At 49.6% G+C, this 20640-nt stretch overlaps 2 protein-coding genes across 2 annotated transcripts; both read left to right on the top strand.

Annotated features, from left to right (window-relative positions):
- The first annotated feature begins 251 nt into the window (after positions 1 to 251).
- Positions 252 to 7355, top strand: ythdc1 (YTH N6-methyladenosine RNA binding protein C1). The gene is made up of 17 exons (XM_052050646.1): positions 252 to 450; positions 977 to 1078; positions 1193 to 1494; positions 1702 to 2089; positions 2170 to 2217; positions 2304 to 2398; positions 2947 to 3055; positions 3146 to 3263; positions 3349 to 3433; positions 3735 to 3889; positions 5566 to 5642; positions 5786 to 5822; positions 5909 to 5948; positions 6488 to 6550; positions 6625 to 6810; positions 6881 to 7051; positions 7168 to 7355. Exons 1-16 carry the CDS (start codon positions 423 to 425, stop codon positions 7049 to 7051), a joined length of 2004 nt encoding a protein of 667 aa, XP_051906606.1. The 5' UTR covers positions 252 to 422; the 3' UTR covers positions 7168 to 7355.
- Positions 7356 to 8489: 1134 nt separating this feature from the next.
- Positions 8490 to 20261, top strand: LOC127591132 (multidrug resistance-associated protein 1-like). The gene is made up of 30 exons (XM_052050975.1): positions 8490 to 8735; positions 9182 to 9307; positions 9381 to 9518; positions 10171 to 10290; positions 10382 to 10443; positions 10655 to 10783; positions 11477 to 11653; positions 12300 to 12477; positions 12730 to 12891; positions 13008 to 13100; positions 13185 to 13388; positions 13470 to 13616; positions 13690 to 13777; positions 13856 to 13938; positions 14261 to 14374; positions 14488 to 14664; positions 14726 to 14893; positions 15193 to 15379; positions 15458 to 15530; positions 15627 to 15732; positions 15884 to 16091; positions 16930 to 17240; positions 17301 to 17500; positions 17577 to 17703; positions 17789 to 17890; positions 17966 to 18112; positions 18277 to 18435; positions 18646 to 18812; positions 19096 to 19290; positions 19731 to 20261. The coding sequence occupies exons 1-30, from the start codon at positions 8520 to 8522 to the stop codon at positions 19837 to 19839; spliced, it is 4473 nt and encodes a 1490-aa protein (XP_051906935.1). The 5' UTR covers positions 8490 to 8519; the 3' UTR covers positions 19840 to 20261.
- Positions 20262 to 20640: the final 379 nt, after the last annotated feature.

A 20640-nucleotide genomic window follows, 5' to 3' on the forward strand; every position in this document is an offset into this window, starting at 1 on the left:
ATGTACAGTACACTATGTGAATGAATATCCATTTATATTCATTACCTTACTGTCACATCCAACATGTCGGAAAGGCCACGTTTCATTTCAAAACAAAGTGGGGAAAAAGAGTAACGTCTACATTTCCGGATTTGTTTATTATTGATGGGACATTTCGTTTTTGAACAATATCGTCACAGTACCAATTTTACGTACGTCAGTAGCAGTAAAGTATTGAACACGTCACAGCAGCGCCTATCACTTCACGGAAGCTGTCACCATTACACCGGAAGAACTTCCGGTCCAGACAGCCATCTTAGCATATTTTGCTTCTCGTCGTTGCTCTCAATTTTGTGAATCGTTGACATTATCGCTAATCTTCGTCAATAGTTAAACACTTTCTCCGTCGACCGCGTCAGGAGCACAGTCGCCCCGGCGCTAAGATGGCGGCCGACCGTCGCGAGGATAAAGGTACAAGTGAGCTTGGCTAGCTCGATAGCTTGGTTCGCCAGTTAGCTTGTCTTTGTTATGTGGAGCCTTTTGTGTCGCCAATCTTGCTAATCAGGTTATTGATTTCTTCTTGGTCGCTCGTCGGTACGCGTCCCCAAGCCTAACGGCAGCGGGTGATTAGGACAATTTCCTCAATTTTGTTGCCTTAACCGCACTTGGACTCGTTTCAAGGAAGGAATGATGGGACCTACCAGCATGCGTGCTAATGATGTTGTTGTTTATACAACAAACCTATATATCTGTTCAGAAAAAAACATTTCACACTCGAACAAGTTATAAATTAGTAGTCGTAGTAACTTTAATATGTTCTTATAATTAATGGACAAATTGAACTATATATTAGAGTACAGATATCAATGTGTTGAGATCTGAAACGCGACGAAAATGAGCTCTGGGAAAAAATGGCGGCCAGTCACCTGGATTGTCTAACATGTTCATCTGAGAATCCCTTGGTTATGTTGCTCAAGTTGATTTTATGATGTGATAGATGGCGAACTCACCGTTCTGGAAGACATTTTGACCGAAGCGCCGGATCAGGATGACGAGCTGTACAATCCTCAGACGGAGCGACACATCATTGATAAGAAAGGTAGCACCTGTAACATTGTGTCCTCGATCCATCTTTTCTTATTTTCCATTCCTCACTTTGCTGTCTTTACCTTCCTGACATTCTTTGAGACACTTGGACATATTTGTGTGGTAGGAACAAAGCGGAAGAGCGACCATTCAGAGTGCCATGATCGCAAGCGGCTACGGAGCTCCTCTGGTCACCCCCCTTCTAGATCATCTTCGGCCAATAAGAGAGGCTCAGGCGCCCCCCTGTCATCATCGTCCTCTAAGAGGTCAGCTACCAGTCCTCACAGACGCCACGTGAGCAGCTATCGCGGCGGCGACGACTACGATGAAAGAAAGAGCCGCCGGGGGACGAGAGACGTCGGCCGTAGCAGTGGAGGCGAAAGAGCCAGACGGAGACGCTCTCCCAGGAGCAGCGACGCCACCAAGCAGGTGTGCCAAATTTCACAGCTTTGTATGACGCCGCTGCCATTAACGCGTCGTGGCAGACGTGGGGTGGCGGACATTCTATTTCTCCATAAGCAGACATTCATTCAGTTTGCTGCAATGAGGATTTTTTTTTTGGCAAAACCATGAAACATGCACTCAAAAAGTGTCACTGTTTTTTTTCCAACTATTTATTTATTTATGCGCACGCAGAAACGGCAGAGCAGTCCCTCCCACCATCGAGAGGACAACCAATCAGACGAGGACGCAGCGCCAGAGTATGTGTCAGAGCAGCTCTCTGGAAGCTCCTCCCCCGCTGCTTCACGTGATGATGACCAACAAGAAGAGGAAGAAGAAGAAGAAGAAGAGGGGGAGGAGGAGGAAGAGGATGAAGGTGAGGAGGAGGAGGAGGAAGAAGAAGATGAAGAGGAAGGAGAGAAGGAAGACGAAGGTGAAGAGGAGGAGGAGGAGTACGAGCATCGCGTTGAGGGCAATGACTACGACACGCGCAGCGAGGCGGGAGATTCACGCTCGGCCTCCTCCGTCAGTTTCTCAGATGAAGGCGAGTCGGCGCACTCGGCCTCGGGCTCCGACGTCTCGGGTAGGAACTGCTCCCGTTTGCGTCGCCTGGCGGCGCTGCCAGTTCATACTTGTGACTGCCTCATGTTGTTGTCCAAACAGGTTCCGAGAAGAAGCGGGAGAAGCTTTCGTCGTCGGTGCGAGCCGTCAGTAAGTCCGCCTTCCACCGTTGGGCCACGTCAGTCAGTCGACCGCGCTTCTCGTTTTGGCCAACCGTGCATCCATTTTTCTTGCAGATCCCACCAGTAACCTTCGCTACATCCTGCGCGAGTCGCGCTTCTTCGTCATTAAGAGCAACAACCACGAGAATGTCTCACTGGCCAAAGCCAAAGTACGTCACCTGCCGGCTGGCAAGCGAGGAAGGCAAAGGTTGGCCTTCCTCGCTTGCACATTCCTTTTTCTATTCCTTCTTCCTGCCCGGCTGCCTCCCTTTTCTCTTCCTTTCTTTCTTTTCTTCCCACTTTCTTTCCTTTCCCCTCCTGTTAGGCAATATGAACAGGTGAGGTCAAAGCACAAACAACTTTTAGTAACCATCGAAGAACATTTTGGAAAAAGTCAAAGCACATTAACTATCAATTAATGCATTGTCAAAAATATCAACATCCCAAAAACTAAGACCCAAGTTACCCAGAAGCAATTTAAATATCTTTGCCATATCTTGGCTCCATAATAATAATAATAATACCTTTATTCGTCTCAAAATGGCAAAATTCCCAATGTATAGCTGCGAAGTTATGAAAGGAAGCCTCCTTGACGACTATTTAGCCATATCGCTCTTTCTTTTCTTTCTGTCCTTTCCTTGCTTCCTTTTGTTACTCTCTTTCTTTCTTTCTTGGTCTGAGCTGAACTCCACCTCATCTCCTCGTCGTTGTCGTTCAGGGCGTGTGGTCCACGCTGCCCGTCAACGAGAAGAAGCTGAACGCGGCCTTCCGCGCGGCTCGCAGCGTCATCCTGGTCTTCTCTGTCCGGGAGAGCGGGAAATTCCAAGGTGAGAGGATGAGGCAAGGGGTTCGGGGGGCCGGGGGTCAAGTTGCTCATCAGCCACATGACTTAAAGCCATACCTCACACTTGTGCTAGGTTTTGCCCGCTTGGCTTCCGAGTCTCTTCACGGCGGCTCTCCCATCCACTGGGTGCTTCCTGCCGGCATGAACGCCAAGATGCTGGGTGGCGTTTTCAAAATCGATTGGCTCTGCAGGTGAGCCCCCCCCCCCCCCCCCCCAACCCCCTGACATCGGGTTGGCCACCCACTTCACCTCACTTCTTTGGATGGCTCTCCGCAGGCGGGAGCTCTCCTTCACAAAGACGGCTCACCTTTCCAACCCCTGGAACGAGCACAAGCCCGTCAAGATCGGCCGTGACGGACAAGTGAGATTTTCATTCTACATTGCTTTTTTTTAAATCAAGTGACACCTTAACCCACAATCGGTGAAATCGATGCTGTAGGAACTTGCAAACCCTGTGTGTAATTATGGAACCTACAGTAGGTATGTACTAAAAGCATTTATGGCATTTTATTTAGATTTTTTTAATAGTCTTTAAACACACTTCAAATATTACAAACTTGAATGAATTGAGCAGTGGGTCATGCAAAAAGATGAGCCGTGCCAAACACATTTTGCGCTCGTTTCCGTGTTGAGCTATTTGTGTGCGGTTGCCCTTTTGTCAGGAAATCCAGCCGGATGTCGGCGCTCAGCTCTGTGCGCTCTTCCCTTTGGACGAGAGCGTGGACATCCACCAGGTGGCCCGGCGCGTTCGTCACAAGCGTGAGACCCCTTCGGAAACGCGACCCCGCGGCCGTCCGCCGCTGCGCGAACCGGGAAGGTTAGCCAATCGCCAAGCTCCTCCTCCCACTTCCTGTTGTTCTTCCGCTCCCACCGCGGCGCCACCTGCCGCCGGACGTCTGAGACAACGAGCGCCGCGGCTAATCCGCTCGAGCTTGTCGTTGCTCTTGCCACTCGCTCTGGAGTATTCCCGCTGGAGTGCCACCGTGAAGGTTGCTCTGTGGGGGGGGGGGGGAGTTGACATGGTTTCATATTTGTTTGACTTTCTCTCTTTGCAGGAGGTTCACTCGTAGCGAGTTGAAGCTAGCCAAATCTAGATGGACTTTTCAAAATAAATGCATTGGCTGGACTGATGGAAGCAGGAAGGGGCGAGGGAGCTTGAAGGGAAAAGAGAGAAAGAAAGAGAGAGGGACTGTGATCTCCACATGGACTCTTTTGTTTTTGTTTTTTTTTTCCAAGGTGGTGCAGGGTGATCATTTGATGGGGAGGGGGGGAAATCACTGGACTGTCCCATGAATGGTGGCGGGGGGGACAATTTGTCCAATCAGGTAAAAGATGGAACTGATCAAATGACCCTGCGTCCACCCCTTGGGCGGACACTTGAAAAAGTCTTGAGACAGACACACACGCACTGAACGAGGACGTTTTGTTGCGGTGTGTGTGTGTGTTGCTCTTGAATGAACTCTTAAGTGCGTGTTTGATGGACTCAAAAAATGTCTGGAGGGGTTGGGGCTTTTCTTTGGTGACTGAGAGGACTGCACCACCAGCACCATCATGACCCCTCCGCCCTTTCAAAGTAAGAGAGTTTGTTTGAAAAAGCCTTTTATCATGGACGCAGATGTGGAAACAAACTTTGTAGAATCCAAAGTCCACTTTTACATCACAAGCGGTATGTTGACCCCCCAGCCTTTGATATCTTTCAAAGTTTGTACATCTACTATTACTTTTTGTTTTTTTTTGATCACGTGAATTTGGAAGCTTTTACATACGCTGGATTGTCGACCGAGGGACCAACCAAGTAGACATGTAGCACCAGTGGGACCAACTTGCTAGACATGAGGGACAAGTGGGACAAAGACTTAGCAATCGACAAAATAGATTTCAGCAACAGTGAAACAATCCTGGAAAACGGAGAGATGAAGTAAGTTGATTTGGGAACTGACTGGACAAACCAGGAAGACTCACGCACCAACAAAATTGACTCAAGCATCAGAACGAAATACCAGGGAGACTTTGAGCCCAACTAAGTGGACTTCACGACCAATGGGACAGCCCAGAAAGACTTGAGGAGCGACCGAGTAGATTTTAGGACAAGTAGGAAAAACGGGGGAATCTCGGGGATTAACTAGGTGTACTTTAGAACTAGTGGGATAAACTGGAAAGACTTTTGGACCATCTTGGTAGATACTAGGACCAGTTGGGCAAATTGATAAAACTCAAGAGACTGAGCAAAAAAATAATAAAAACTGAGACACAGATGGGAGACTGTGGGACCACCTAAGCAGACTTGAGGACGGGTATTACAAACTGAGGTGACTCGGCCGACCAATTTTGTAGATCTGAGCATCAGTTGGACAAAGTCTTTTTCGTGCCAAGGCTTGTCAAAGTGGTTTGAAGGTTGAGTATTTCTTTTTTTTAAAGTGTGTTACTGCTACCACCAGCCTCGCATGTACTAGCGAGCATCCGTTTGTCTTACGTGTCAACTTGTCCACGTAGGCGTCGTCTCGAAGAGTACGACCTTCACGGCAGGAAGCGACCTCGGGCAGAATGTCCGGACTTCAACCAACGATCAGGTTGTGGAAATGAAAGTCCAAGAGAAGAAGCTGCAAATGTTGTCTTTTTTTTTGGATTTTCCAGTGACCATCAGCATGTCCTCGGGACGCTCGCTCATATGCGCTCGCGCTCACGGAACAATCTCATTTGGTTTTCTTTGCAGGCTTTATCCCAGACCTGCGTAACCAGCCGGTGGAGAGGTGAGGACCAAAAAAAAAAAAACATAGCAAATGATGAGGGGGAAAAAATTTCACTTCTCTCTGTTGTTTTTTTGGCCCTTTTGCAGGCGTTTCTCCAATGTGAGACGGGACATTTTCCTCAATGGGGTGAGTATCCCGCTCAGGCGCAAGACTTTCCCGCCGCACAGCGAGCCACGTCAGCCGAGCCGTGCGGCCATGGGCAACTCCTTTAGAATGGCAGATTTAACGGGCAGTCAAAAATTCCACATTTTGGGACAAAACTGATGCCTGCGTATACCAAGTCGGATCCGTCCACCCAAAAAGCCTCTGCAGAATTTCAAATCCATTTACTGTTGTCCGAAATAAGCGACAACTCATTCTGGACCAAGTCTGAAAAGACGTCTAAAAACGTCTTTGGGACTGAATGAGTTACGAGCAGTCAGCAGAGCATTAGCAAGTAATGCACGATAGAAGAAATTTCAACCAATACTGAGAACCAATCATTTCCTGCTTTTTACCGGCGATACAGAGAACTGATAAAATGTCGCAGTCCTAGGACGATATTAAAAAAAGTACAGTTTTTCCTGGCGATGAGCAATCTCAAAAGCTCTGACACAAATTGTACTATTAATGAAGTTGGTTGCTTTTTGTCTTGACCGGTATCATGGCTTCCTGTTTCTCGCCAGTCCTACGACTACATGCGAGACTATCACCACAACGTGGGACCTCCGCCTCCTTGGCAGACGTTGGTAAGCCTCATTTGTTCCTCAGGCTCCCCTTTCGAATCCTCCGCCGGGAACTGATCATGTTTCTGTGTGTTCAGGCCGCATACCCCGTGGAGCAGCCGGCGCCCCACCACCCTCCCTACTACCACCACAACCATCCCCCGCCACCCCCGCACCAGGCGTACCACCACCATCCTATGCCGCCGCACGAGGGGCCGCCCCCTCGCTTCAGAGACAAACAACGAGTTGCGGCGCCGCCACATCGCGCCTTCGCGTCCAGTCCGGTGAGTCTCGGGGCGGGGGGCACGCTTGGACTGACCTTTAGGACTGATTGGCGTCGACTTGCTCGGGCAGCACGACTACGACATGCGCGTGGACGACTTCCTGCGGCGGACGCAGGCAGTGGTGAGCAGTCGGCGGGAACGCGAGCGTCAGCGCGAGCGGGAACGAGTCGGACCGAGACGAGAACGAGAGCGGCCCAGGGACCGAGACCGGGAGAAGGAGAGGGGGCGCTACCGCAGATGAGTGAGCACATCGCTTCCTCTTCGGGCTTTTATTTGACTGCCGCGACAGCATTTATTCTTTTCGTGGGAAATAGATTGTGATTATTTCCTCCCTCTTATTTTGACGATCCCATGTAGGAGAAGTGACATCACGAAAGGAAAAAAAAAGAGGCACATTCTCTTCCAGGAATCCTCTCTGCTGCTCTCCACAGAAAACATGTTTGTCAGTATTTCAGGCCAACAGGAAATAGACTAGTCTCCACTTTTTTTTTTTTGTGAAATGTCCCACAAAAACCAAATAAATAACTTGTGTTCTTTCATTAAAATATTGTGCTCTTTTGCTTTGTTTCCAGCACACGTCTTAAGTCCTCCCTCGCTATGGCGAAACGTAGCTCCATACCAAGTCATGTGACTTGAATGGGAGTGGTTGCAGTCTCGAAAGTCTACGTTTAGTGTAAAGTGACAACATCCACCAGCAACCGACACCCCTCTCCATAAAAGTTTTGACTTGAGATGTCAGCGGATGGTCATAACACACCGTTTTTGTTTGACTGAAACTCCTCACTCCAACTTAGTTCCTCGGCACTGGAATTCCCGAGAGTCAACATTTTCAAAAGTGAAATAATTTTGTCTGAAACTCCACTCACTCCCAACAGTTCCTTTGCAACAAATTCTTTCAAGACCATCACAGGCACCGTTCATTCTTAACTGGAACCCCTCAACTCACTTCAACAACGTTCCTTGACACCCAAATGCCACAAGATGGCTTCAAATCACAGATGGTGTCATTTTTTTCCCTAAAATAAATTCCTGTAACTCACTTTAATGTAATTAGCTGACAGACACCACAAGATGGTGCCATAGTAAGACTTGATTGCTTTTCCCTGAACACACTGAGGAAATTAGGGTAAGTGCGTGTGGGGGTGCACGCGCACGTACGTTTATATATGTGTGCGTGCATGTGTCACATATGTGACACACGCATGTTATTTGGCACGACGGTGTGACAAAAAAAGTGCTGAAAAGCAAAAGTCGAAGCTGCGGCTGCTGAGAAATTGTTGCGGAATCCGTTGGGACGACACCAGAGTCATGGAGGATTTGTGTCGGCTGGGCGGTTTGGATCCCTTGTGGGTAAGTTAAACACGGCAAAAGTTTTTGGCATGTGGGGGTCATGGTCAGAGTAAATTTGAACAACAAAGACTTGTAAACAATTGTTTAAAAAAAAAGCTTAAAAGTTTGACACCGTTTTAAGTTTGGCTTAATGCTGACGGCAATGAAATGTGCCATAGACAGGCTAACGAAACTAGCATTGACGTTGCTATGAAACTGATATTTGAACACAAACAGTGCATAGACACACATCAGATTACTCACAGGCAGATTTTCATCATCCATTGCAAAGGAAGATTTATTCGGTAATTTCCAATAGTTGTGACGCTCTTTGTTTGCATGACTTGCGGTGATACTTTTTGAACAGCGTTTGTGAAATCATGTGTAACGGTGCTTTTTTTTGTTTTTGTTGTCAGGACTGGAACGTGACTTGGTACACCAGCAAGCCCGACCTGACGCAGTGCTTCCAACACACCGTCCTGGTTTGCTTGCCATGCGTTTTCCTGTGGACCTTCTGTCCCCTCTACCTGCTTTACCTGCATCTTCGACCCCGGCGACAGCCCCTCCCGCTCTCATTACTGTGCTGCACCAAGACAGTAAGATGGCCGCCTAGTTTGAAAAGCAGCTGTGGGGGCTTTCCAAATTTCGGCATGTTGTATTGTAAATAGGTAGCTAAAATGGGGACGGGGTGTCCGTCTGAATTAACAGTCAGTTTGGGCCCAAAGAACGCGCATGGTGAAAATCTCCGAACAATTAATGCCTCTTTTTAAAAAAAAATCATGAAGCAAGAAAGCGATTCAGGGTCAAAAAGTACAGATATTGACAATCCGACAACAACGTATGAACCCTTCTAATAGCCGCAGAATGGAAATCTTTTTTTAATGGAAAAAAGTTAATAGGCGGCCGATTGGGTAAGAAAAAAAAAATCCACGAATAATGTTGAATGAGTTCAAAACAATTAAATAAAATCAACAATTAGGCGAATACGCAAGGCTCCATCACATGAATTTTTCCCGCGTAAGTACGTGACGTCTGTTTGCAGCTGCTAAGCTTGAGTCTGGCGTCGTTGAGTCTCCTGGAGATTTTCTACCTCCTGGTGAAGAAGAACGACGAACTCCACACTCACGCCGTCTTCTTGCTTGGCCCGCTCGTCCGATCCTTCACTTTCGTGGGTCACGTCCGTCGCCGGCCGACGCCACCATGCTCCAAAACGGCATTTGAAAACGTTGTGTGCGCGCCAGGTGCTGTCCGTCGTCGTTGTCCACGTGGAGAGGAGAAAAGGCACCCGCTCGTCAGTCCTGCTTTTCCTCTTCTGGACTCTTCTGGTTCTTTGCACTGTCCCTCCTCTCAAGGTTATCGTGGAGCAGATTCTTGATCAGGTCTGGAAGAGTTTTCAAATTGACACGTTCTCCCTTTTTTTTTTTTTTGCTTTAATTTGACAAACTGAATCTACAATGTGTTGCTCCTGTGTGTACGCATCGTGACCTCCAGGGGGCAGTATAATTGCGACGTGCCAATGCGCGTGTATTCACTTACAGTTAGCCGCAGCGAGTTGTTGTGCAGAAAATGACAAATACATATTTTGACAATTGCGACAGTTTGTGTTAAAATATTCGTTTTTAACTTCGAAACGAGAGCTCCTGTGACATCAATGCTAGTTTTGTTAGCTTGGCTATGATGTTTTTCATTGTTTGTTAGCATCAAGCTAAAGGCTTTTGCCAAAGCTGTATGTGGTTACGTTCAATCCGCTTTGTTTTTGGTTTCGTTTGCCAACTGGGAGTGCCTCATTCATAGCAACAGTTGTGATACGCTGACTTTCCCTTTTGTCAGCTGCCAAAAGTCACAGAAGCCCGACGGGCAATTTTCCATGTTCATTTCACGCGGGGCTCCGAAAACCTTCATGTGCGCTTGACATTTGGCTGCCAAGTCTGGCACGCACGTGGCTACACATGCTCGCAAAATAGAAATCAAAATTCAATCTTGGTGAAGCCATTTCTTTCGGCCATGCTAACATGCGCTCTTTTTTTTCAGAGCTTTTGGTCAGACGGCGTCCGTTTTGTGGCCTTTTTCATCTGTTTTTCCCTTCAAGTCATCCAAGTGGTGCTGAGCGGCTTCTCGGACCGGCGACCGCTCGGCGCCCGCCGCGTTGAGGTAGCTAAAAGGGCGATTGGGTTTTTATTATTTCTATTGGTGGCAGATTCCCGCTGATGTTTTCTAGTTTTGTTTGGCTTTCTCATTTCAGAACCCATGTCCTGAAGAAGATGCCTCCTTCCTTTCCAACTTTTTCTTTTTTTGGTTCAGCGGGTAGGAAAATCACAGACGGTTGTCGCGATTCCCGTGGGGTGTGTTCCGTGTGAAAGCCAATGCTTGTTTGTGTGCTAGAAACATCAATCGGATGACAACAATAATGTCAATAAATATATGGCTTTAGCACCACAACCTTGTATCCCAATGCCGAATTGAATTTGACGAATGATTGCGCGCGATCTGAAAAACATCGTTTTCCTCCGAGCAGTCTGGTGATTCGGGGCTTCCGGCGCCCCCTGCAGGCAGACGACTTGTGGACGCTGCGTGACCAGGACTCGTCGGAGCGGATCATGAGTGAGCTCGAAGCCGCCTGGACGCAAAAACGTGCCGAGCAGCGGTAAGAAATTAACTCTTGAAACTAACTTTGACACGCACTTAAAAAAAAAGGAAGTCACGATTTGAATTGACAGATTGTTGCTGAAATGAATAGTTGAACAAAGGGATGATTTGGAGTGAAGAAAGTATGAACAAAGTTCGGCCCAGGGTACACTTTCAAATTCATTCATTCATCATCTTCCGAGCCGCTTGATCCTCACTAGGGTCGCGGGGGGTGCTGGAACCCATTCCAGCCGTCTCCGGGCAGTAGGCGGGGGACACCCTAAATCGGTTGCCAGCCAATCGCAGGGCACACAGAGACGAACAACCATCCACGCTCACACTCACACCTAGGGACAATTTAGAGGGTTCAATCAGCCTGCCACGCATTTTTTTGGAATGTGGGAGGAAACCGCAGCACCCGGAGAAAACCCACGCAGGCCCGGGGAGAACATGCAAACTCCACACAGGGAGGCCGGAGCTGGAATCGAACCCGGTACCTCTGCACTGTGAAGCCGACGTGCTAACCACTGGACTACCGGGCCGCCCACTTTCAAATTGAGAAAAAAAATGTTGACCTCAAATAAGTTTGTAACACTTTTCAATATCACGAACTACTTGGTTAATGAAATTTGCCGGACGAGTCAACTGCTGGCATCCTTCAAGGATCAGTTTGCAATTTTCCTGTCAAATGGCTTTTCATCATGATCATCAGAAGGCCGTCGGCGACGTCGGAGAAAAGCTGGCTGCTGAAGAAGCCCCCCAAAAAGCGCAGCTATATTTCCTCGTTCCTGCGTGCCCTGGGGCGGAGCTTCGGGCCCTACTTCCTGACGGGGACCTTGTGCCTCCTCCTGCACGACGCCTTCATGTTTGCTGTCCCGCAGGTGCTCAGGTTGGTCGGCGGAGATCTATCTATATCAATGTTACAGCAGTTATAAGACAATTTACTGCCATGGCTGTAACATTCAGTTTAATACAGCCATGTCCAAAGTCCGGCCCGGGGGCCAAATCCGGCCCGCGGTCGAATTTCATCCGGCCCTCGGCCCCTGTCATAAAATCAGTGCCGTCTGGCCCGCAGGTTGGGCGCAATGGAACACGTGTTGCATTGACTGAGGTCTCGTAGACTGGTGAGTGATGTTTCATAGAGTACTGCTTCCCTCTAGTGGCTAAATGAGTAATAGCATTCACTAAATGAGTAATAGCATTTAGACATTAGAGGGCATCACTCACGAGTTAACAAGACATCACTCTGTGTTTATATTGACTGATATGTCATATTTCAAATTCCTGTTTCAAATGAACCAAAAGAAATTCTTAAGATTGTTGAAATTAAAATAAAGATGGAAATGTGAAACAGACTGGCTTACTAAAATTTGTTGAACAATATTGTTGTTCAATGTAAAGAATGTCAGCCAAGGTTGGCCCCCCGACATTTTACCACATAAAATCTGGCCCCCTTGGCAAAAAGTTTGGACACCCCTGGTTTAATAAATGTGAAAGGCGGCGTAATTGCTAATGCTAATGCTATTTGGGCGCAGTCTTCTGCTGGGCTTCATGCGGGACGAGGACCCGGCCATGTGGAAGGGCTTCCTGTTCGCCGGCCTGCTCTTCCTCTTGTCTTGCCTCCAGTCGCTGCTAAACCATCAGTACATGTACCGATGCTTCACGCTCGGAATGAGGCTCAAGAGCGCCGTCATGGCCCTCGTCTACAGGAAGGTAAGCGGCGGCTCATCGGCCTCGAGTTGGCAGGACCCTGCCAGCGCCACCGGAGTGTGAGTTGACGGAATGCACCGCATTAGAAATAAAGCCGTATTGTATTGTATTCCCTTTAGCGTAGCTCCATCTAGTGGATGCATGACGCAACTGCAACCGCTATTGTGGCTTCTATTCATTCTCTGCGCCTTGTGTACACCTTTTGACCTTTTGGGAAGCGATGCAAACTGCCGCAATGTGTTTATGTGGCGTCAGTGTCTGGTGATGAGCAGCGCCGCTCGCCGGCAGTGCACGGTGGGAGAAGTCATCAACCTGATTTCCGTGGACACCCAGAAGATGATGGACTTTGTGGTTTACGTAAACAGTGTGTGGGTGGCGCCCATCGAGATCGCTTTGTGTTTCTACTTCCTGTCCAACGTAAGCGAAATCGCCCTCGCGGTTGTTGTACAGTATTGGGAGGGGGGGTCAAAATAGATTTCCGAGCCACAAGTCCCCATCCGAGGAACCAACAAGTTTTGTCGGCTGATCGGCAGCTGCTGGGTTTGTCCGCGTTGGCCGGCATCGGCGCCGTCATCCTGATCTTCCCTCTGAACGGACTCATCGCGAAGTTGCGGAGCAAGCTGCAGGTGAGGTCGCCGGGCAGACGGGGGGGGGGGGGGGGGGCGTTATTACCGCGGCGACGCAGTCTGACGGGAAAGCGCTGCCCTCAGGAAGTGCAGTTGGACTTCATGGACGGCCGCATCAAGCTGATGAACGAGATCGTGAGCGGGGTGAAGATCCTCAAGTTCTACGCCTGGGAGAACGCCTTCTTGCGTCGCGTCGGCATCCTGCGAGACGGCGAACTGGAGGCCCTGAAGAAGTCGCAAGTCCTCTATTCGGTCTCGCTTGCCTCCTTCAACTCGTCCTCCTTCCTGGTGAGCTTCCTTGCCAGTATGAGTCCGACGACAAGTGGCTTTTGGTTTTGGAGTCGTGGTGAATCTGCCGTCTCTTCCAAGATCGCCTTTGCCGTGTTCGCCGTTTACGTGCTGATTGATGAGCGCAACGTTCTGGACGCGCAGAAGATTTTTGTGTCGGTCGCTCTCATCAATATCCTGAAAACTCCTTTGAGTCAGCTGCCTTTCGCCATGAGCACCACATTGCAGGCAAGTTGGCAAACGCAAAAGTGCCCCCCCCCCTTCCCCGGCCAAGTCGTTTCTGACTCTGTGGGGCCATCAGGCTTTCGTTTCACTCCGACGTTTGGGGAACTTCCTGTGCCAAGACGAACTGAATTCGGACAATGTGGAAAAACTTCCCCTTTCCGACGGTACGGAGCCACTCGCTCGTCTGCTCCTTGCCCGTCTTCGGATCTCACCGCGACACAAACGCACTTTGTCCTCTTCAGACGGCGACGCAGTTCTGATCCAAGACGGGCACTTCGCTTGGTGCCATGACGGAGCGCCGTGCTTGCAGGGAATCAACTTGAAGGTTGGTTTACATTCTTTGCTCCAAGCCGCCATCACGAGGAGGGTCACCCAGACATTTTCAGCTTTTGCTTTTTTTCCATCATCAATATGCACGATTTATTCGAGTGAGTCAACGCAATTTCGATGAATTTGTGTGTACTCGGGCACTTTGTGTTTTTCCCCAAGGATGACCATTGTAATACATTCCGGTTCTATTATTTGTTTGAATTTGGTGAATGAGCCACATGGACACCAATGCACATGCGTGATATACGTTCTCGTGTGTCGGTGGGTAACTCGCCCCCAAAGCATCGTCGCCGGAAATGTTTCAATCTTTTACGAAGGTGAAAAGCAACACACTGGTGGCCGTGGTGGGCCACGTGGGATCGGGAAAGTCTTCGTTGCTCTCGGCCATCTTGGGAGAGATGGCGAGGAGGAGGGGCTCCGTCCTGATCAGGGTGAGTTTTGCCCCCCTCCCCCCAAAAAAGTGGGCGGTGCTATGGAATGAGCTTGCATCACCATTTGTAGTTTGTCTAAAATCGGGCCAATTTTCTCTTGGCTGTCTCCGCAGGGTTCCGTGGCGTACGTTCCTCAGCAGGCCTGGATTCAAAACGCCACGCTGGAGGAGAACATTTTATTCGGCCTGGAGAGGAAGGAAAGCTGGTATCACCGCGTCCTGGAAGCCTGCGCTCTGTTGCCGGATCTGGAACTACTCCCGGCCGGCGACGCCACCGAGATCGGGGAAAAGGTAGAAAGCCGCGTTGCGTCTGCGCAGGACGGGTGAGGATGACACTTTAGCCGCGACGCAGGGCTTGAACTTGTCCGGAGGTCAGAAGCAGAGGATAAGCTTGGCCCGAGCAGTGTACAGGAAGTCCGACGTGTACCTGCTGGACGACCCGCTGTCCGCCGTCGACGCGCACGTGGGCCAGCACATCTTCGATCGAGTCATTGGACCCAAAGGACTTCTGAAGAGCAAGGTGGAGCAAGGCCTGATTTACTCACACCCTCGAGTTTACGTTCGCTCTAACAGAAAGCAACCGTTGGAAGTGGAAGTGGAAGGCAAAGTAGTTAAGTTACGCAATCATGGCTGCAATCATTTTGGTGATGTCAGAGAGAGCAAAATAAAAGCCAAGTTTTGTTGATTTGAATTACTCAACAAGTGCTGAAACAAATCGGTCACCAGGGTCTGTGAAATTAGATGAAATTCACGTTTATGGACCAGCAGGCTCGAGCCGTCACGTGGGAACAGCGTTTTTGCCTTTTTGTTTTGCTTTAGACACGAGTGCTGGTCACCCACAGCCTCAGCCTGTTGTCCAGGGCCGACTTGGTGCTGGTGATGGAGGACGGCCGCGTCTCCGAGATGGGCTCGTACTCGCAGCTGTTGGAACGCAAAGGAGCTTTTGCCAAATTGATTGACAATTTTAGCGGGAATCAGCCCAGAGAAAGCTCCGCCTACAAGCGCGGTATGAAAGCACGACGGAACGTGGCTTTGGTGAAACAGGGAGCTGCTTCTTAAAAATTTTTTTTTTTTGTCTTTGCAGTCAGCAGGAAGTCGTTGTCCCGCCTGAGTTTCACCGACTACTCGATTGATCTTTCTCAGGAGCAGCTCATCAGGTAACAACGTATTAGATCCTTTTACAGTTTAGACAACATGCGTATGGCATTTGTATGTCCGTCCCTAACTCGTCCCCACGCTTGCCCTGCTTTCAGCTGCGACATGAGCGGCGCCAGCGTTCAGGTGGTGGGACTCCACGAAGACTTGCCTTCGGATTGTTCCGGCAAACTCACCCAGCCCGACAAGGCTCACGTTGGGAGAGTGAGTCGTTTTCAAGTCACAAAAGCGCAACGTCTGTCATTCGCAAAAAAAAAAAAAGCACACTAAACCATTTAGGAGCCACGCGTAAACGTCAAGAGGCAGATGGGAAGTTAACATCGACAAAACGGACACGTCTGCCTTCTGTTGTCAGGTGAAGCTGCAAGTATATGGCGACTACTTCCGAACCGTGGGCCTGTCCTTCATCATGACCATCGTTTTCCTGTGCGCCTTCCAGCAGGCCGCCTCGTTGGCGTACAGCTACTGGCTCAGCCTGTGGGCCGACGACCGCCCCGTCAACGGCACCCAGATGGATCATATGCTCAGACTCGGCGTGTTTGGAGCTCTGGGCTTGACTCAAGGTTCTGATGTGTCGCATATTCAAGAATGTCGGGAGGAACAACGTTTGCAAGATCTCAGCATTGGGCAAAAATGCCTTTCTGACTTAACACTTTCAGGCACAGCGCTTACTGCAGTGAAACTCCTCTACAACAAAATCATGTTTGCAGCAAGAAATTTTTCAGAACAGGGAGTTTTTCACTGTAGCAAATTTGATCTCAGATGTAAACACACACACACACGTATGTGTACACGCCCACACAAACCTAAGTGTACTCTTTATTTTATTGTTATATTATTTGACACATCATATAGTCGGTGTAGAAAGAAAAAAAGGGGAAGAAATTGCGAAATTTACGATCAGCATTCACTTTCACTGACATCAATTTCTTGGATAATAATATTTTGCTTACTCCGTCTTTCATTTTGATCACTTTTCTCCTCTCTTCCATCATCAGAGCTCTTCTTTTTCTTAGCTGGTGGTTGCTGTTGCCGTTTCCGAACGAAGCAGTAGAGGACGCTGTTGGATTACACTTTGTTGTATTGATTCTCGTCGCGAGGCAAGAGCAGAGAAAAATATTTCGTATAGCGCAACAGGGTTTTTTTTCGTTGTATGGGGGGCATGAAAATGGGAATGGTGTTAATAATGCATGAAGATTTTTTCACACTAGGGGGTATTTCCGCCCATGTAGGTTTTCGTTGTAGAGGAGTTTCACTGTACAGTGTACAGCTTGTCGTGTTATCTCAGGTTACAGGGTGCATGAAAGGGTTCAAGACACAAAATCAGCCATGGCTGTTTTGTTTGCAAATCGAAAATTTCCTGACATCATTTCCAAGTTTGACAGTCAGCCGGTTGTTCAGGTCTGGCCATGTTTGGGACGACGCTGGCCGTGGCGCTGGGCGGGATCGTCGCCTCGCGCCACCTTCACGCCGATCTGCTCTACAACGTCCTGCGTTCGCCCATGTCCTTTTTTGAGACGACGCCCAGCGGGAACCTCCTCAACCGCTTCTCCAAGGAGATCGACGCCATTGACTGCATGATTCCCGAAGGCCTCAAGATGATGCTGGGCTACCTGTTCAAGCTCCTGGAAGTGTGCATCATCGTCCTGGTGGCCACGCCCTTCAGCGGCCTGGTGCTGCTCCCGCTCGCCTGCCTCTACGTCTTCATCCAGGTGACCTTCTTTTCGCGCCTCGTCGAGGAGGACGCCGTTTTTCACTGTGCGGCTTTGCAGAGCTTCTACGTGGCGGCGTCCTGTCAGCTGCGGCGACTGGAGGCGGTCAGTCGCTCTCCCATCTACAGTCACTTCAACGAAACGGTGCAGGGCGTCTGTGTCATCCGAGCCTTCGGCGAGCAGAAACGTTTTGTGCAGCAGGCCCAGCGTCGCATCGACAAGAACCAAGAAGCTTATTTCCCGCGATTCGTGGCGACCAGGTACATTGCACTACAACTTGCATTTTGAAAAAGGTCCACTCTGTTGGTTTTCCGAAAAGTCATTTCTGTCCGTCAGATGGCTGGCGGTCAATCTGGAGTTTCTGGGCAATCTTCTGGTTCTGGCTGCCGCTATCTTGTCGGTGCGAAGTCGGGACGAGCTCAGTCCTGGCGTGGTGGGTTTGGCGCTGTCTCACTCGCTTCAGGTTCGGACACGCAACTGCTTGATAAGACACTCGCCGTTTCACCAAATCCCCCAAAAGTTTCTATCCATTTGCTTTTGCGATGCAGGTGACCGGGATCCTGAGCTGGATCGTTCGGTCCTGGACTGACGTGGAGAACAACATCGTGTCGGTGGAGCGAGTCCAGGAGTACGCAAACACGCCCAAAGAGGTTTGCTTCTGCACCGCGCCGATCTGCGCCGCATGCGGTCCCAAAACTGTCCCCAACTGGCTTGCGACTCTTCAGGCAGCTTGGCTGACGGAGAACAATCACCTCACGGGTGATTGGCCGACGACGGGGAGCATCCAGTTTGAGGACTACGGGTTGCAGTATCGGAAAGGTCTGGACTGGGCCTTGAAGGGGATCTCCGTCAATATCCAAGACAAAGAGAAGGTGACGGAGCGGAAGACGGCGAACCACTTTTGGAATGTGCTTGAGTCGTCATCGCCGGTCAAATGTGTTCAATGTGATTGTTCATTTGGCGCTTCCTTCGGCGGCGTCATCCCGGCTCAAGTGCTAACGCTAACGCTAATGCTCTTGCCATTGCCGCCGACAAGGTGGGGATCGTCGGTAGGACGGGAGCGGGGAAGTCGTCTTTGGCTTTGGCAATTTTTCGTATTCTGGAAGCGGCCAGTGGGCGCATCTACATCGATGAAGTGGATATTGCTCAGCTCGGCCTACGGGATCTTCGCTCCAGGATCACCATCATTCCTCAGGTGAGCCTCCATATGGACGACTCAACTCGCCAGCAAATTTCACGGCGGCCAAAGACTTTTTTACCCTGATGCTCCTCATTTATTGCCTCGTGGCCCTGAGATACGAGCAATTTGTTCCGTGGTCATGCTCCTAACGAAAATACCAATAAGCTATTGATGAATCTTGACCGCTGATTTTTGTGACCCCGCCCCCAACACCCCCCTCACCAGGATCCGGTGCTGTTTTCCGGCTCCCTCAGGATGAACCTGGACCCTTTCGACGACTGTTCCGACGAGGAGCTGTGGCGAGCGTTGGAACTCGCTCATCTCAGCGCCTTTGTGCGGGCGCTACCCGACAAGCTGCAGCATCAGTGCTGCGAAGGAGGCGAGAACCTCAGGTACGAACCGTTCGTAACCGTGGCCGCAACACGCCAAAACCCAACGGCAACCTGGCGCTCCGGCAACGGAGCTGATGATACTTTGCCCAAGGTTCCTGCCAATCTTTCAAAAGTCTTAAAAGGACATCGATCCATGAATTGAGAAACAACGGAATGGGCACTCCTTTCTTATCCGAACACCATGACAAAACCTGCAAAATTATAATGACCAGAGCATCCATTTTGAGTGCTTAAAAAATTGTTTTCAAACTGTGTGTATGTGTGTGTGTGGGGCGGGGGGTAGTGTCGGTCAGCGGCAGCTGTTGTGTTTAGCGAGAGCTCTGCTGAGGAAAAGCAAAATCCTCCTCCTGGACGAAGCCACGGCCGCTGTGGACCTGGAGATGGACCAGCTGATCCAGTCCACCATCCGGACTCACTTCAACCACTGCACCGTCCTCACCATCGCCCACCGACTCAACACCGTCATGGACTGCAACAGGTCAGGAGAAGACACTCCGAAATGCAGACACAGACAACATGCGATAGAAAAAAAAAATAGCGTATTGCAGCAAGGTAGCAAAAACTTCCTCCGGTGGCTTTCACGCTACGGACAGCTTGAGTGATATGGCCAACAAAACCACAAAAAAAAACTAAAAAAAAGACACAAAGATGGATTGGGCTTTGTTTTCATGGGAAATCGGAGAACATTTCTGAATATCCAACAATGCCATTCATGTCTTCAGAAAATGTTGCAAATCATGAAAAAAATAAAAATAAAAATCCCCTTTCGAAACAATTGCTGAACTTGCTTGTGAACGTCCCACGACCAGAGCCAGAAAACCGGTGAGCCATGACGGTTTTGCTACCCGAGCAATGCTGCATTGTGATGACTTGGTGCTATGCAAAGCGAAGAGTGTTGAGCCTCCGTTCTGACCGTAGGATCATGGTGATGGAGCGCGGCGCCATCGTGGAGGTGGACGCCCCCGCCCGGCTCATCCAGCAACAAGGACACTTCTACCAAATGTGCCACCAGGCCGGATTAGTCTGACGGCGCATGAGATGTGTGCTTGTGAAGACGCGCGTTGCCGTTAGCGCGCGTTGCCGTTAGCGCGCGGTGCGTCGACCCTTGACCGGCACAGGTCGCCGCTTCCTGTTGGCGCCGCTGATAAGACACAGCACTTTTTCCACGCTCACATGACAACGGAGCACGACCGATCTTGAACTCTGACCACGTTTGTTGCGTGTTCTCTCAGCGGCCCCTTCATTAGGTACGCTCGATCTCTCTTGACGATTCGTGCCTTGGGTGGATCGTTTTTACATCAGTCAAAAATATTCGGAACAACCTCTATTAGCGATCAAAATAAAGCGATAAATGTGTGAAGATCCAAAGTGCCTTGGCCGTGAATGCATTTGGGAGAGAATCTCCACCTTTTTGTGTGTGTTTAGGTCTATAGGACTGTTTGTGGCAGGGGAGGCGGGCGAGGCAGAGCCTCACCTCTGAATGCGCATTGCATTGCGCAATCCTCACAAACTGGGTCGATACATGCAACTGGCTCGTGTTGCTTGCCGTATTATCTGCATGTCGCAAATATAATGTTTAGCCGATTGAACGAGCTACACTTTTTGCTCTATATATTTGTAAATCTGACACTAAAGGAGTCGGTGCCTCACCCACCATAAACCTCAACGCACGCCACTGGTTTGTGGGTGCACGTTTGCTGCGTCGTGTGCATTTTTCTTTTTAGCCTTTAGCAAATCGTTAAAAGTGCCTTTGTGTATTTTTGTTGATGTATCCGTGTGTGAAGGGCGGCCCGGTAGTCCAGTGGTTAGCACGTCGGCTTCACAGTGC

The sequence above is a fragment of the Hippocampus zosterae genome, chromosome 18 (assembly GCF_025434085.1).
Source record: "Hippocampus zosterae strain Florida chromosome 18, ASM2543408v3, whole genome shotgun sequence".
In the NCBI taxonomy this organism is placed as follows: Eukaryota; Metazoa; Chordata; class Actinopteri; order Syngnathiformes; family Syngnathidae; genus Hippocampus; species Hippocampus zosterae.

Bases quoted from the DNA above. Each gene is read 5' to 3' on its own strand.
- LOC127591132 (XM_052050975.1), top strand. From the start codon at position 8,520: ATGTGTAACGGTGCTTTTTTTTGTTTTTGTTGTCAGGACTGGAACGTG. The intron at 12,892-13,007 runs GTAAGCGAAATC...GCTGATCGGCAG, and splicing joins GTTTCTACTTCCTGTCCAAC to CTGCTGGGTTTGTCCGCGTT. The intron at 15,733-15,883 runs GTGAGTCGTTTT...TTCTGTTGTCAG, and splicing joins ACAAGGCTCACGTTGGGAGA to GTGAAGCTGCAAGTATATGG.
- ythdc1 (XM_052050646.1), top strand. From the start codon at position 423: ATGGCGGCCGACCGTCGCGAGGATAAAG. The intron at 3,056-3,145 runs GTGAGAGGATGA...CACTTGTGCTAG, and splicing joins GGAGAGCGGGAAATTCCAAG to GTTTTGCCCGCTTGGCTTCC. The intron at 5,823-5,908 runs GTGAGGACCAAA...GCCCTTTTGCAG, and splicing joins CGTAACCAGCCGGTGGAGAG to GCGTTTCTCCAATGTGAGAC.